We start from the raw sequence: 17,915 nt of genomic DNA, 5'->3' as shown, positions 1-17,915 counted from the left end.
CCGCATTATACCCCCCCCCCCCCCCCCCCCCCCCCCCCCTCCATGATGGCTTACATTATACTGTCAAGCACTTGAATAGTCGAGCGCGCTGTCCTATGACAGCTTTCCACTTTTTGAGCCTGGTTCCAATCTAGGGGGAAAGTCTCGTCACTGATTAGCCTGGCTCCAATCTAGGCAGAAAGTGTCGTCACTGATTACTGGCACTTGACTTCACTGTTATCACAGAGGCCAGCTAATATTTGAACAAACATGAAATCCTACAATGACATTCAGTGCTCCCATAAATACCGGATGTAAGACTTTAAACTGTAATTTTGGCATTTAAAGCCTAGTATACATTTAATTTCTTTTCTTATTTTAACATGATTTAAAGTTAAACTTTATTATGTTGTTCTGAAAATCTGAATTTCTAACCTTTTTTCCCATTATATACATGTTAAAAAAAAAAAAAAGGTATATGCAATATAACCCTAAAAAGATTGACAGTAATATGTCTTTCATTTCTTTAAGCCTCGACACATGAATAACTTTAATCATGTTTTTGTGCCACTTGCATCAATGACATGGTGCTGTTAGATTACATTACAATTAATTGTGTGTGATGATACATTGTGTGCAATTATCATATTCTGTTAATGCAATTCATAACACAAAATACTACCAAGAAAAATTTTCAGGGATAACATCATTAGTCTAGTATAGATCCTCAGATATCATTCCCATTTAGTAGATACTAGTTACAACTGAGTGTATGAAAACTGTCCTCGGGACCGTTATATAAACGATCGTAGGACAATTTTAACTTACGAGAGAATTTTGTAATCTTAATAAGTAGACGTAATAGCTCCCTATGCTCGTCAAATATATACGGCGCTTGAGATCCCAATGTAATTAATTAAGTACTGAAAATTTATAATAATATGATATGGACTTTAGCGATAATGTATCTTCGAAAAATGTATTGTATCGTAAATGTGTATTACGATGTTTATTGAAACGGTCCCCAGGAATTTGTGGCACACTGTTTGTGTTATCACACTAGTAGAAGTAGTAAATGTGCAGTAGTAGTAGTAGACTAGAGGCAGCAGAAGACACAGGTTGACAATCTAGTTTTGTATTACTACTTCAGCTGCTGCTACTGCTACTATTACTGCTGCTTTTACTACTCTGACTGCTTATGATAGGGAAAGATTTTGCCCGAAGTAGACTGGTTCTGCACCTTGCTCCAGTTGTCTTACCCCAGCTGTCCGTTTGTCTTACCCCAGCTGTCCCTTTGGAGTGTTAAACACAAAAAGTGTGAAAATCTGTAAACATTTAATGTTTTAGCACATGTACTGTGGAAAATAAAACAGCTATGCTTAAAAATTTTGATGACAAGCTTAACCCTAAGAAATTCCCTATATTAAGGAAACTTTTGAAAATTGTTCAACTTGCCCCCTGGTCCTGGATCATTCCCTATTCTAATGGTGCTGCTGCTGCTCCTAGTAAAACAAAAATTATGATAAAATGGTGATACTACTGCAGAAAATATTAATATTAAATTATTTAGACTGAATATATTGCTTATAATTAGTTTAATATGTTTATGCCTTCTGCACTTATCATTACATGTTGTTGTTTTTTCTGTTTAAAGGGATGAGTGTAAAAAGCAAGTTGATGGTTTTGTGAAAGCTCGATACAAGAAGTTTGATACTGAAAGAGAAGCTTGGGCGTTTGTTCGTGGTAATGATAATCCAGGTACATGTACTATTTGCTTTGCATGTTTTGCTTATTGTCTTGTTTAAACATGGCTATGTAAACATAATTGTGCAATTTCAAGATGCTTCGTATGAACGTGTCTGCCTTGTGACACATTCTCAGGTTCTTTCCAGGAATTTGGCTTTAGGGTTTCTAAATTCATGAGGTTTTCATGGTGATTCAGCTTAAAGAAATAGGTTTAGACTAAAAGATGGTCAAACATTTGGGTCATAGAATAAAATTCTTTAGTTATGGTTCAATTGTGATCAATCAGGGCTTGAAATGAACATTGTAACATTGTAAAATCCAATAACAAAATACAGATTGTGAATGATGATATACTGTAATTACTCTATGTTTTCAAACACTAAGTTTTCGGACACCCCGTTTTTTAGCAAAAAAAATTATTTTTCGTGACTCTTAATTTTCGGACACATGAGTTTTCGTCCATAATTTATGCCTCTAAGTTTTCGGACAGTATACTTTACAGCGCTGTTTTACCAAATTTCGGTCCTGTTTTCGATATCTAATGACACTTCGATCATGGGGTTTTACAACCAGATCAACATTATAAAACATGGCAGGTGCATGACTGAGGGCAACGGACCATTACATTTGCGTAATTGTGTAAATAACCTTGTAAAGCGGTATTAAACAATGGTTTCGCCCAATACCATAAGCGTTATAACAATTATCAGGGGTAGTGCCAATTAACAGTTCAATTATCTACCGCAATGGTACTACCCTAAAATAACTGTGACAAATATTAAACGCTTCAAAGTGTGTTCCACCCTATTGCAAGTTTTACAAACAATGGAAGGTGTTAGACAACAACTATCGGACATGAACAAACAAAGACAGGGCTCAACATTAACCTAAAAACCAACTTGCCCTCCAGAGCAAGTACTTAGAAAATCTACTTGCCCTGAACGTAAAGCCACTTTCCCAAACATGAAATATCACATTTACTGTAAAACTCATATTTTTTAATAAAGATCAAAATGATACACCACAAAACCTTTTTTATTTTTGAACATTTAACAAAATGATTAGAGCAAATAAAGTCTAATTAAAGTCTAAATTAAATGCTCTTTGTTCTTTTTTGCACTTGCCCAGGCGGACAACTAGATTATAAAATAACTTTCCCGGACCCAACTTTTACTTGCCAGGGGCAATAGGACAACCATTAATGTTGAGCCCTGAAAGAATTCATAGTTATCCCCACGTTTTTCAGAGAAAAAGTGGGGATATTGTATTGATGTGCGTCTGTCCGTCCGTCCGTCCTGGCCACCTGCTCCTCCTACACTATTAGCACTAGAACCTTGAAACTTACGTACATGGTAGCTATTAGCATATGTGCGACAGTGACAGTGACGGAATTTCAATCTGACCCCTGGGTCAAAAGTTATGGGGGTTGGGGCTGGGCCGGGTCAGAGATTTTCACTCATTTTTTTATGTTATTTTAAATTAACTTCTTTATTTCTGCACCGATTTACATCAAATTGATACTGAGCCTCTCTTTTGACACTTAGGTCAATCTCAACAATGCATGGCCCCATTACCAACCCTGGGGCGCCACGGCCACATAGGCCACGCCCACCCAAAATTGCCTTTTGACATAATTTCTTCATTTCTATACCGATTCACTTCAAATTGATACTAAACCTCTCTTATGACAATACGGTCAATCTCAGCTATGCATGGCCCCATTACCAACCCTAGGGCGATTCGCCCACATAGGCCATGCCCACCCAAAATTGCCTTCTACTATAATTTCTTCATTTCTACACCGATTCACTTCAAATTGATACTGAAGCTCTCTTATGACAATACGGTCAATCTCAGCTATGCATGGCCCCATTACCAACCCTGGGGCGCCCCGCCCACATAGGCCACGCCCACCCAAAATTCCCTTTAACTATAATTTCTTCATTTCTACACCGATTCACTTCAAATGGATACTGAACCTCTCTTATGACAATACAGTTAATTTCAACTATGCATGGCCCCATTACCAACACTGGGGCGCCCAGCCCACAAAGGCCACGCCCACCCTAAATTTCCTTTAACTATAATTTCTTCATTTCTACACCGATTCACTTCAAATTGATACTGAACCTCTTTTATGACAATACGGTCAATCTCAACTATGCATGGCGCCATTACCAACCCTGGAGCGCCCCACCCACATAGGCCACGCCCACCCAAAATTGCGTTTTACTATAATTTCTTCATTTCTACACCGATTTACTTCAAATTGATACTGCACATCTCTTATGACAATACAGTCAATCTCAACTATGTAAGGCCCCATTACCAACCCTGGGGCGCCCCGCCCATAATAGGCCACACCCACCCAAAATGTCTTTTACTATAATTTCTTAATTTCTACACCGATTCACTTCTAATTGATACTGGACTTCTCTTATGACAATACGGTCAATCTCAACTATGTATGGCCCCATTACCAACCATGGGGCGCCCCACCCATAATAGGCCACACCCACATAGGCCACGCCCACCCAAAATTTCCTTTTACTATAATTTCTTCATTTCTACACCGATTCCCTTCAAATTGATACTGAACCTCTCTTATGACAATACAGTTAATATTATCTATGCATGGCACCATTACCAACCCTGGGGCGCCGCGCCCACATAGGCCACACCCACCTAAATTGCCTTTTACAATAATATCTTCATTTCTAAACCGATTCACTTCAAATTGATACTGAACCTCTTTTATGACAATACAGTCAATCTCAACTATGCATGGTGCCATTACCAACCTTTGGGTGCCCCTCCCACATAGGCCACGCCCACCCAAAATTGCCTTTTACTATAATTTCTTCATTTCAACACCAATTTACTTCAAATTGATACTGAAGATCTCTTATGACAATAAGGTCAATCTCAACTAGGTATGGCCCCTTCACCAACCCTGGGGCACCCAGCCCATAATAGGCCACACCCATCCAAAATTGTCTTTTACTATGAATTCTTCATTTCTACACCGATTCACTTCTAATTGATAACTGAACTTCTCTTATGACAATACTGTCAATCTCAACTATGCATGGGCCCGTTACCAACCATGGCTCGCCCCTGGGTCAATCATGCGGCCTGGGGATACACGTCGGCCTCTGCCGCGCCATTTCTAGTTTGCTTTTTTATTGCGTTAAATACAGGTTCAAACTAGCGAGTATCGGTACATCAAAGGCTCATCTTTGAACTTGTTGGTCAAAGTAAAACCTTGTACCTTTTGTCAAATAAATTAAGCATTTAATATTATTTAAAATGCAGTGCAAACATATATAACTGTAATTTATACTATACGGCATTGTATCTTACAAGCGCGTGCTATTACCGGTAGTCGTTGATACAATTGACACTATTTTCGGACACTTTAGTTTTCGACTCTAAGTTTTCGGACACCTGTATTTTGTGAATATTTTTTGTATCTAAGTTTTCGGACACGAAAAAAAACAAATTTTTTAAGTGTCCAAAAACATAGAGTAATTACGGTAGTCCTTAAATGTATTTCGAGACTTAACAGTTTCAGAATATTTTATTTGCATAATTATGTTGCATTTAATCTAAGTGCGGGATGCCGACACGTCACATCACTTTATTTGCGCTTGCCAACAATTAGCTTTAAATGTGTTCTTTTAAAATAATGCAAACATTTACGCTTGTCTTAAATATGGTTTTGCTTTTGAAAATGGACATGGTAATCATTCTGGATTATAAGAGAACGCATGAGTCGGAAAATGTTTGTATCCAATGTAATGTTGTTTTTTTTCATATCATTTGATGATATTTGCTTTCAAGCATATTTTTTATGGAAAATGTTGAAAGTAAGTTCATAATTTTGGGAAATGGATATAAAGCAGCTCACATTTCTTTGCGAGAGGGGAAACCATTTATTTGAGCCCTGATAAACAGCTCAAGCATCAGGAATGACAAAAGCAGTGCCCCCTTTTTTACAACAATAATGTTATGAAGAAAATTATACCTGCCACTGAAGTCAAAACGAATGTATATTTCATGTAAATTTACATGAAAGATCAATTCTTTGTAATTTCTGCAATAAACGCAAGATAAAATATTCAGCTTCTTTAAACTATCAGTTATGATATTATTTGTTTTTGAAGGCTACATTGCCCCACTCCATGGCCAGGGCGTCACAAATGTCTCTCAGTTTGGAGGAAGTGGCACACAGTTCTTCAGTCAGCAAGGTCCCTCAGGTGTGCAGCAATCCCCACAGAAAACGCCGAAAAAGATAGGGTCGGAAAGTGACATTGATTTCGGTTGAGTAGATTATGAATAATTTCTGTCATATAATTATACCCCCATTTATAATATACCATTAGTAATGGGGGCTATATAGGAGTCACTTTGTCAGTCGGTCCGTCCCTAAATTTCATCCGATCTTCACCAAACTTGGTCACAAGTTGTATCTAGATGATGTCAAGGTCAAGTTTGAATATGGGTCATGCCAGGTCAAAAACTAGGTCACGGGGTCTCTTGGTGCGTTTTAAACCAAAAGTTTGTCCGGACCATAACAATGTCATTTATTGTTAGATTTTAAAATGACTTGGTACATTTGTTCACCATCATGGGACGGTGTGTCATGCAAAAAAGTACGTCCATATCTCCAAGGTCAAGGTCACACTTGGAGTTGCCCATAAATGAGTTTGACCGGGTCACATTTGTCATTTATTGTGAGACTTTAAAATCATTTTTGCGCATTTGTTCACCATCATTGGACGGTGTGTTATTGGACAGAATTACGTCAATATCTCCAAGGTCAAGGTCAAACTTTGAGTTCAAAGGCCAAAAATGGCCATAAATGAGCTTGTCCGTGCCATAACTATGTCGTTTGTTGTGAGATTTTAGAATCATTTTACACATTTGTTCACCATCATTGGATGGTGTGTCATGCGAAAGAATTACGTCAATACCTCCAAGGTCAAGGACACTTCGAGTTCAAAGGTCAAAAATGGCCATAAATGAGCTTGTCCGGGCCATAACTATATTGTTCATTGTGAAATTTTAAAATCATTTGGCACATTTGTTCACCATCATTGGATGGTGTGTTATGCGAAAGAAGTACGTCGTTATCTCCAAGGTCACGGTCACACTGTGAGTTCAAAGGTAAAAAATGGCCATAAATGATCTTATCTGGGCCATAAGTATGTTGTCTATTGTGAGATTTTAAATCATTTGGCACATTTGTTCACAATCATTGGACGGTGTGTCATGCGAAAGAATTACGTCGATATGTGCAACGTCAAGGTCACACTTTGATTTCAAAGGTCAAAAATGGCCGTAAATGATCTTGTCCGGGCCATAACTATGTCATTCATTGTGAGATTTTAAAATTACTTGGTACATTTGTTTACAATCATTGGAGGGTGTGTCATTCGAAAGAATAACGTCGATATCTCCAAGGTCAAGGTCACACTTGGAGTTCAAAAGTTGAAAATGGCCATAAATGATCTTGTCGGGCCATAATTATGTAATTCATTGTAAGATTTTAAAATGACTATGTGCATTAATTTTGTTCACAGTCATTGGACGGTGTGTCATGCATAAGAATTCAAGAGTTCGAAGGTCAAAATGGCCATAAATGATAATGGCATAATAATTATTAAAAATAGCCATAAATTAGCTTCTCATGTTTTGTGAAGACAGCATGCAAGATATTCTGTGTCAATGCAGCATGTGGGGGTATATGTCACCTCTGTGACAAAGCTCTAGTGTTTGAAGCTACGATTTGATTATTTTAGTGACATTAGATATACTGTATGAAACAATTGCATGTTGTTTAGGAATAGTATCCTCAGACAGTGTCAATCATTTGTTTGATTTTAAACATTTTCTTAAATTTGAGTAGCCTGTTATAGATTTAAGGAGAAAATGTGGCAGGTTGGATTAGAAGAATTAAAAGAAAAACACGAGGATGGACTTATGTCCACTTGAAGGTCTTGGCAAATACAATTGTGGTCAGATAATTTACCATGAAATGAAACCAGTTATATCGAATGACCAATGAGCATCTTGCATAGGGCTGATTCTTGATTATGATTGGACATAACAAGTACAGGTATTGCATTAGCTTTCATGGGTAAACACACAATATAGAGAGAGGATAGTATTTCCAAAGTAAATGTATGTTATATGAAGAGGGAGACAATAAATTTACCTTTACTACACTGGCTCATAATGGTATTTGTACATGTCAAGCTAACACATTTTAGCACTGCGTACATTGTATTGAACACATTATCAAATTATCTTACAGTAATGTGCAATGTTTTTAAAAGGAACAGTTTCACCAGAAATACAGATCAAGGTTAAAGAGATGGAGGTGGGAACCTTGAGGCAGAAACTGAAGATGAATGAGGAGAAAGTAAAATACATGAAGAAGAAAGCAGAACTGCAAGATCTGAAGAAATCAGTTCTAAACAGCCCTGCCAAAGTTCTAAACAGCCCTGTCTATGCAAAAGGTAATTTTAAATTTTTATCATGGTAAGTTTTTTTGCCCCCGAAGGAGGGCATATAGTGATAGGACTGTGCGTCCGTCTGTCTGTACTCTGTCTGTCTTTCCGTCACACTTTGCGTGTAGGTTTTGCGTTTAGGTTTCTAAAAAAGCTCATAACTTCTATGTCGCTTCAGATAGCAACTTGATATTTGGCATGCATGTGTATCTCATGGAGCTGCACATTTTGAGTTGTGAAAGGTTTAGGTCATCCTTCAAGGTCAAAGATAAAAATAAAAAAATCCAAGGGAAGTAATAAGCTTCAAAGGGAGATAATTATCTGTAATAGCCAAATGATAATTTTTTTGGTTATAAATCAAAGCCTCCCAGAAGGTTTCTGACAAATACATCTCTTGTTTCTAGAATATTATAGTCACATCACTGAAGTGAGTTTATTGAATGCAGTGTAAATCAGATAGTTTATAAAAAGTTAAATTAAACTATGCATACACCTAATTTCAAATACACTTCACCTTCAATTCACACAGGGAAGGCCAGCAACCTTAAGTCAGCCAACAAATCGTTCACAAAGGGAGCTAGAAGTGCCCCCTATCAATCCAGTTCTAGCGCCTCTTGGAAGCAGAATCGTACCACCCAGTATGTAGAGACAGTACCATCTAGGAAGTTTCATACAGAAACCTCACCAGTATCAAATTCAACAGGTGACTAACTATTAATCTTTGCCATACGTTTGAAAAATTTATATGTGCCAAAAATTGAAAATAAATGTAAATGTGAAGCTGTTACATCTGACTGAAGTTATGCACATGTGCAAATTTGATATTTTAATGAAACTTTTGTCAGTCACTGATATATGAACGGTTTTTAATATTCCCCGCAACTCAAAAGAATTGTTGGAATTATTAGGTTTACTACTTTGTCTGAATATTTAAATTTAATATAATATAAAACATAACAATATAAGATACATGCCATTTTACAAATAGGCAAATAACAAAATAATCTTAAAACTACTTGATAACAAACAAAAACATCCTGAAGTCAGCATAAACAAAATAGTTCCAATAAAACTGCAGAAACGTTTTTAAGATAATTTTAAAATCAAAATACGTAGTATTGTGTTAAAGTCGATACGGCAAAATTAAAAAAATGTTGTACATTGCTAACCCAGAATAGCTGGCAATAGTTATGTCGGTTGGCAAATCTTATATTTCTGGCAAACATAACTGCCTATTCAAGTTTAAACATTTTGAAAAGATCGGCCTTTACACTTAAGGCAATTTAATTGGTATTCGATAATTTATAACCAGGTGTCTAGTCGGTAATGTTAATTATGAACTTAAAGTCAAGAACAAAAATAGAACCCCAACAAATCTGTGTGGTAGGGACAATTTAATTTGGTTGGTAGGCAGTGGTAAACAAAGATATTTTTATGATTTCCTAAAACACTTTCTGTCATGCTTAGACTGGCTACTAAACAACCTTGGCGAACATTTATGCATTATAATTCCAAATAGTGTTTAATTGAACAACAGAAAAATTATAAATAAGCAATTATTAATGGTAAAGCAAAACATTGGAGACATTTTGTATCCTTGCTCATTTTGTGATATTACATGAGCCTTGTCCTGCAATAAGGGCAACCCAAATTTTACAAAAAGCCCATTTGTTCTTGACACAGCTCAAATAATGTTAAACTAGCCATTGATTGGTCTTGTGTGTTCAGGCGGTGCTGTAGCAGAGGTTTACACAGACGGAGCCTGTTCTAACAATGGCAAGGGCAACCCACAGGCTGGTATTGGCGTCTACTGGGGACCAAACCATGCAGGGTACATATTCAGTTAAACATTTGTAGCCTCCCCCTACCCTACAATGTTGGAACAGTTGTTTAGTCAGTTGGTTTGTCTTTCTGTCAGGATAAAATGTATTTTTAGGTAACTACTTATGTATTTCTCAACCAATTTAAAGTGATTTGGGCATTTTTCACTGTTGAATTGAGCTGAAAAGAATGAAAATGTCAAAAGAGTTAGTTAAAATGTGGTTACTGACCAATTATCTGCAACTCATCTTGCTACCAGTTGTTTATAAAAATATATTTTTTTTTCGAAATTTTACATGACTCACCCAGTCCTCTAAGCCGAAATGATCCGTAAAACAAAATTATGTCTTTGTGTCGTATGAACAAATCTGCATTAAAACTAAATTTATGCTCACATCGTACATGCATGATCAGTTGTCAAATGAAAGTACAGTTGATATTCAAATGCATTATTTTCATCTTTCCGGGATATTGTATTAGTATGTAGATGCTGCATAAACAAATATAAGTGTATATGAAAGAAAACACCGAAAATAAACAACGATTGCGATAGACACCTATAAACTGTTAGATGCCCATAATATCACTTTAATTGAAACTTGAAATATGTCATCACCATAAAGTGCAAATGTACAAAATACCTTTATCATGCCCAGTGATACACGTGTTAATGTGTTATGTGCCCTTTAACTTTGCCATTCGTATGCATAAAGAGATGTAAGCTTGTTGAGCATTCTACTTCTATAATTATTGAATGAAATGTATTGAATGAGATTGAATAGGTCATCAGCATGGCACGTTGATGTGCAAGACACAATTCTCATTCATCTACATGCTCCTGTGTTATGTGCCCTTTAACTTGGAAATTTTTATAACAGACACTTAAAATGTTCTAAGCATGCGGAGCAAACTAGTTCGTCATTTCTCAAATGAAGATGTACAGGACACCTATTTCATGCCAAATGCTTCACAAACAAGTTCCTGAGTTGTACACCCTTGAACTTGTCCATTTTTATGGCTGACAAATACAAAGTTATTAGTTTCAGCTTTTAGTAATTATATAATTAAATAAACAAACATGTATTTTAACATCAACAAGTTAGATAAATAACAAAAAATATATGAGTTTGGATGTACATGTACTTATGTTATACCAGTATGTACATTGATAAGTTACCCTTTCAACAAATATTTTAGGAATCTCAGTGAAAGATTAGAAGGCCGCCAGACAAATAACAGAGCAGAAATTCATGTGAGTTGAATAGAATAACTTTAAAGCATAGTACAAATAGTTTGTATCTGTAGTATCAACAGTCTATACTAGCCAGTATTTTCATATAATAGTCCCATAATTTGTTTCATGCACAAACAATTTTGTACAAATTTAGTTTATTTTATGCGCTTGGATATTGGAAATAATATGCTACTTAAAAGCTGTCTTACATGTGTTGGATGTCCTAAACATATACAGTCAATCTTGTGGATGCGACCACTTGTATTAAGCGACCTTTGTCTTATGCGACCATTTTGAAATCCCACGGAGCTTTTTCGCTATATAATGATATTGTATTAAGCAACTTTTGTCTTACGCGATCAGCGACCGCTGATTTTTGTGTATTTTGATGTATTTTGATGTCCGAATCTTGAATTAAGCGACCACTAGGAGGTAAAAGTGGTTAATCTATTGATTTTTCCGGGACAAATCCGTGTTAATTGTTTATCTAAGCCGATAAGATGTACTGTTACTGTTACACCTCTGCTTTGTTTTCACACCAACCATTATGCTTTGTCTCGTTGACCGGTTCTGACCGGTATTGTTGTAGACTGCGTATGCATTTATTGAGTTGAATAATAGAGGAACGTATTGCGCACAGTCTACAGCTTAAATAATTTAATAAGTGGAACGTTAAGAGACAACGCCAATTTTTCTCGAGTATAGATAACAGGTGCAGAAACAATGCACTGTACGCGACAAACATTTCCTGAGAAGTGCGGAAAATAAACTATTAATCGGCAACATCTGTCGATATCCGTACATTACCAATTTGTAATTATGCTAATTAGTAGATATTTATTAGCCAATCACATTGTTGTTTACTTAATAAATTTTCCAATCAGGTCTGTTTGTTTGTTTTCAATTGACGTGTTTTCATTTTTTCAGCTCATTATGTATCAAAATCGAGTCAGATTTCCTTAAGCGTACATGCAGAAATTAAAATGTCAAAACAAAAAGTGTAAATGTTGAACGAGAAAATTCGGGTTTTGGAAATGTCAAAGAGTAAAAGTGCACGTAAAATCGCAGATGAGTTTGGAGTCGGTAAAACTCAAATTCAGAACGATCTTAAGCGTAAAGCCGAGGTGCTAGAAGATGTGGAAAATAATGTATCAGGTGAAAAAAATGCAAAAAATATTTCCTTGTCTATGGTGTTATTGCAAATAAATATGTATTCACAATTCCTTTATAATAAATGATAATTTATAATAAGTGAAAAAATAAAACAAATTATAAGTTAAATATTGTTTATGTATTTTGTTTATCTTCATTTTAATGTAAAAGTTAAAATCATTGTTGACAAAAGTGATTATCCTTCATATAGATTAAAATTAAGCATTCTTCTAGAATGGCCTTTTTTATTCAAAGACCATTTTATTAAGAGACCACTTTTGATTACTCCCTTGAGTGGTCTCTTAATACAAGATTTACTGTATGTGCATACAAAAGGAAACAAAACAAAACAACTCTGTCATGTCAAACTTTGCTTTAAAATTAAATGTTGGTGTTATTATTTGGAAAACCCCCCTGATCATAATGATATTTTGCTGAAAAGTATATAGTGAGTACCAGGTCTGTGACAAGAATCTCAATAGCAACAAAACCTTGCAACTTATTCTACAAGATTATTGCAACAACAAAATACCATTAATTAGATAGTGTCGTCCCTGATAAGCTTTTACATACTGCAAAAGCTTATCTGGTACTACACTTTTAGCAGATGCATTTAGCTCAGTGAGAAGCTCATATTAAAAGCTAACCTCATTTTCTTGAACATGTCTCTCTATACCAAATGGTGTGACGTTGAACATGTCTCACTATACCAAATGGTGTGACGTTGAACACGTCTCTCTATACCAAATGGTGTGACGTTGCAGGCGGTGGTGAGAGCCGTTCAGTATGCAAAGACCCGGGGCATACAGGAGCTCACTGTGCACACTGACAGCCAGTTCCTGATCAACTGTAAGTACCTGGGTCCACTGCCTTAGGGTTGGACATTTATTTAAGCCTCACTGTGGGAAAAAAGGCTTCATGCATGTGCGCAAAAAGTCGTCCCTGATTATACTGTGCACTCTGCATAGGCTAATCAGAGATGGCACTTTCTGCTTTTATGGTATATTTGATTGAAATTCAGTCTTTCCTTAGCAAAAATCCAGTTAAGTTGGAAAGTGTCGTTCCTAATTAGCCTGTATAGAGTGCACAGACTAATAAGAGACACTATGCACAATCAAGAAAGCCCCCTTTCCCAGATCAAGGCTCAACTCTATTTACTTTAAGATATGATAAGCGTGTAACGTCTTTAATGTTTTGCAAAAGACTAGTGGCTTTATATTGACACAGTAAATCTTAGAATTGTAATTTTCAGTATGGGTAACATACTTATTATACAACAATTTTTATGCTCCCCAAAATTTCGGCGGAGCATATAGTTGCCAGTTTGTCCTTCCTTCCTTCCTTACTTCCGTCACACTTTTGTTACAGTTTCTCATAGCACCTTCAATACTTAACCGATTTCTTTCATATTTGGCAAGTAGGTACCTTGCATGGACCTCTACCTTTTGATGAGGTTTGAGGTCACTGAGGCTGATAATAGATTTTTCCGTCACTCTTTTGTTACAGTTATATTTTTCCGTCACTCTTTTGTTACAGTTTCTCATAGCACCTTCAATACTTAACCGATCTCTTTCATATTTGGCATGTAGGTACCTTGCATGGACTTCTACCTTTTGATGAGGTTTGAGGTCACTGGGGTCAAGGTTAAGGTCACCGAGGCTAATAATATATTTTTCTGTCAAACTTTTGTTACAGTTTCTCGTAGCGCCTTCAATATCTTTCCGATCTCTTACATATTTGGCATGTAGGTACCTTGCATAGACCTCTACCTTTTGAAGATGCTTGGTGTCATTTGGGGTCAAGGTCACCGAGGCTAATAATATTTTTTTTAGGTGTTTATTAACACATAGAATGACAAAGCGCATCATCGGGGAGCATCCATCGTTTTCAACGATACTTTTTAGCTCACCTGATTGCTCAGGTGAGCTTTTGTAACCGGTCTTTGTCCGGCGTATGTCCGTCCGTCCGTTAACATTTGCTCGTAAACACTCTAGAGGCCTCATTTCTTGTCCCATCTTCATGAATCTTGGTCAGAAGCTTTGTCCCAATGAAATCTCGGCCGAGTTCGAAACTGGGTTGTGCCGGGTCAAAAACTAGGTCACTAGGTCAAAAAAATGAAAAACCTTGTAAACACTGTAGAAGTCACATTTCAGGCCCAATCTTCATGTAACTTTGTCAAAATGTTTGTCTTAATGATATCTTGGTTGAGTTTAAAAGTGGTTCCGATCCGTTGAAAAACATGGCCGCCACTGGGCGGGGCAGTTTTCCTTATTTGGCTATTGAGAAACCTTGTAAACACTAGAAGTCACAATTTTTGCTCAATCATCATGAAAGTTGGTCAAAACATTGGTTCAATTGATGTTTCGGACGAGTTAAAAAATGGTCGAGATCGGTGAAAAAACATGGCCGCCAGTGGGCGGGGCATTTTTCTCTATATGTATATAGTACCAGTTTTCCCTATTTGGCTATAGAGAAACCCTGTAAACACTCTTGAAGTCAAAATTTTTGCCCAATCATCATGAAAGTTGGTCAAAACATTGGTTTTATTGATATCTCGGATGAGTTTGAAAACATGGCCGCCAGTGGGCGAGGCATTTTTCTCTATATGTATATAGTGAAAACATGTGAACACAGTAGAAGTCACATTTTTGGCCCAATTTTCATGAAATTTGCTCAAAACATTTGTTTTCTTGATACGAGAGTGGAGTTCAAAAATGGTTCTGGTCAGTTGAATAACATGGCTGCTGGGAGGGGGCAGTTTTCTTATTATGCCCCCCCCCCCCCCTTTCGAAGAAGAGAGGTATATTGTTTTGCTCATGTCGGTCCGTCCACCAGATGGTTTCCGGATGATAACTCAAGAGCGCTTATGCCAAGGATCATGAAACTTCATAGGTACATTGATCATGACTCGCAGATGACCCCTATTGATTTTCAGGTCACTAGATCAAAGGTCAAGGTCACAATGACCCGAAATAGTAAAATGGTTTGCGGATGATAACTCTAGAACACTTATGCCTTGGATCATGAAACTTCATAAATACATTGATTATGACTCGCAGATGACCCCTATTGATTTTCAGGTCACTAGGTCAAATGTCAAGGTCATGGTGACCCAAAGCAGTAAAATGGTTTCTGGATGATAACTCAAGAACGCTTATGCCTAGGATCATGAAACTTCATAGATACATTGATCATGACTTGCAGATAACCCCTATTGATTTTTAGGTCACTAGGTCAAAGGTTTAGGTCACGATGACCCGAAATAGAAAATGGTTACCGGATGATAACGCAAGAAGGCTTAGGCCTAGGATCATTAAACTTCATAGGTACATTGATCATAACTTGTAGATGACCCCTATTGATTTTCAGGTCACTAGGTCAAAGGTCAAGGTCACCGAACTAGTAAAATGGTTTCTGGATGATAACTCAAGAACGCTTAGGCCTAGGATCACGAAACTTCATAGGTGCATTGATCATGACTTGTAGATGACCACTATTGATTATCAGGTCACTAGGTCAAGGTCATGGTGACCCGAAATAGTAAAATGGTTTCCCGATAATAACTCAAGAACGCTTATGCCTAGGATCATGAAACTTCATAGGTACATTGATCATGACTTGAAGATGACCCCTTTTGATTTTTAGGTCATTAGGTCAAAGGTCAAGGTCACGGTGACCTGAAATAGTAAAATGGTTTCTAGATGATAACTCAAGAATGCTTATGCCTAGGATCATGAAACTTCATAGATACATTGATAATGACTCCCAGATGACCCCTATTGATTTTCAGGTCACTAGGTCAAAGGTCACGGTCACATTGATCCAAAGCAGTAAAATGGTTTCCGGATGATAACACAAGAACGCTTTTGCCTAGGATCATGAAACTTCATAGATACATTGATCATGACTTGCAGATAACCCCTATTGATTTTCAGGTCACTAGGTCAAAGGTCAAGGTCACGATAACCCGAAATAGTAAAATGGTTTCCGGATGATAACTCAAGAACACTTAGGCCTAGGATCATGAAACTTCATAGGTAAATTGATCATAACTCGTCGATGACCCCTTTCGATTTTCAGGTCACTAGGTCAAAGGTCAAGGTCACAATGACCCGAAATAGTAAAATGGTTTCAGGATGATAACTCAAGAACGCTTAGGCCTAGGATCATGAAACTTCATAGGTACATTGAGCATGACTCGGAGATGACCCCTATTGATTTTCAGGTCACTAGGTCAAAGGTCAAGGTCATGGTGACCCGAAATAGTAAAATGGTTTCTGGATGATAACTCAAGAACGCTTATGCCTAGGATCATGAAACTTTATAGGTACTTTGATCATGACTCGAAGATGACCCCTATTGATTTTCAGGTCACTAAGTCAAAGGTCAAGGTCACGGTGACCTGAAATAGTAAAATGGTTTCTGGATGATAACTCAAGAAGGCTTATGCCTAGGATCATGAAACTTCATAGGTACAATGATCATGACTTGCAGATGACCCCTATTGATCTTTAGGTCACTAGGTCAAAGGTCAAGGTCATGGTGACCTGAAAATAGTATGATTATCAGGTCACTAGGTCAAAGGTCAAGGTCACAGTGCCAAAAACGTATTCACACAATGGCTGTCAAGGTCACGATGACTAAACTTAGAAAAATGGTTTCCGGATGATAACTCAAGAATGCTTACGCCTAGGATCATGAAACTTCATAGGTACATTGATCATGACTCGCAGATGAAATAATGATGAAACCAGACCAGGATGTTAGTCTGGACAATATCTAGGTCATGTTTGACATTTGGTAAAGATTAAATGAACCGACTCCTCTCAGGTGAGCGAACTAGGGCCATCTTGGCCCTCTTGTTTGTAAAGCAAATCAATCTTTTTTGCCGCTGTAACTAGCAAATTTCTACCCAATTTAATCACTAACAACATCAAATGATTGCTTTTAACATATACAAGATGCTGCATTCACAACAACACTGGCTTCCTGTCAAACATATAGATATTTTTGCAAATTGTTTACAAATTTTATGTTAATGTGTGAATGAATAAATCTTTGTTGAATTGCACCACATTGCCAAATTAGAAATTAATGCAAATAATGTTTAGTTTTTTTATGCCCCCTTTCGAAGAAAAGGGGTTATATAGTTTTCTCACTGTCCGTCAGTCTGTCAGTCAGTCTGTCTGTCAGTCTGTCACACTTTTCGTGTCCACTCTCTAATTCAAATAGTTTTCATCCGATCTTTATGAAACTTGGTCAGAAGTTGTATCTAGACAATATCTAGGTCAAGTTCGAATATGGGTCATGCTGGGTCAAAATCTAGGTCACGGGGTTGAAAAAACAAATCCAAGGGAAGTAATAAGGTTTAAATGGACATAATTATCTGACCTGCCAAATTATATATTTTTGTTAAATAAATCAAAGCGGCTCAGTCGGCGGCATTGTGTTTCTGACAAACACATCAT

General features: G+C 37.0%; 1 protein-coding gene across 2 annotated transcripts in view; it reads left to right on the top strand.

Moving 5' to 3' along the window:
* LOC127861958 (ribonuclease H1-like) overlaps window positions 1–17,915 on the top strand; it is a 33,709-nt gene that overhangs the window by 11,359 nt on the left and 4,435 nt on the right. The window contains exons 2-8 of one of the 2 annotated variants that reach the window (XM_052400735.1): window positions 1,634–1,737; window positions 5,892–6,047; window positions 8,067–8,249; window positions 8,770–8,943; window positions 9,969–10,071; window positions 11,259–11,313; window positions 13,212–13,296. In XM_052400735.1, coding sequence (XP_052256695.1) covers window positions 1,634–1,737; window positions 5,892–6,047; window positions 8,067–8,249; window positions 8,770–8,943; window positions 9,969–10,071; window positions 11,259–11,313; window positions 13,212–13,296 — 860 coding nt within the window. Of the gene's footprint in view, window positions 1–1,633; window positions 1,738–5,888; window positions 6,048–8,066; window positions 8,250–8,769; window positions 8,944–9,968; window positions 10,072–11,258; window positions 11,314–13,211; window positions 13,297–17,915 lie in introns of both variants that reach the window. The other variant, XM_052400734.1, reaches the window with a different exon arrangement.

The sequence above is a fragment of the Dreissena polymorpha genome, chromosome 16 (assembly GCF_020536995.1).
Source record: "Dreissena polymorpha isolate Duluth1 chromosome 16, UMN_Dpol_1.0, whole genome shotgun sequence".
NCBI classification, from domain to species: domain Eukaryota; kingdom Metazoa; phylum Mollusca; class Bivalvia; order Myida; family Dreissenidae; genus Dreissena; species Dreissena polymorpha.
This window is presented reverse-complemented; position numbering and strand designations above follow the sequence as displayed.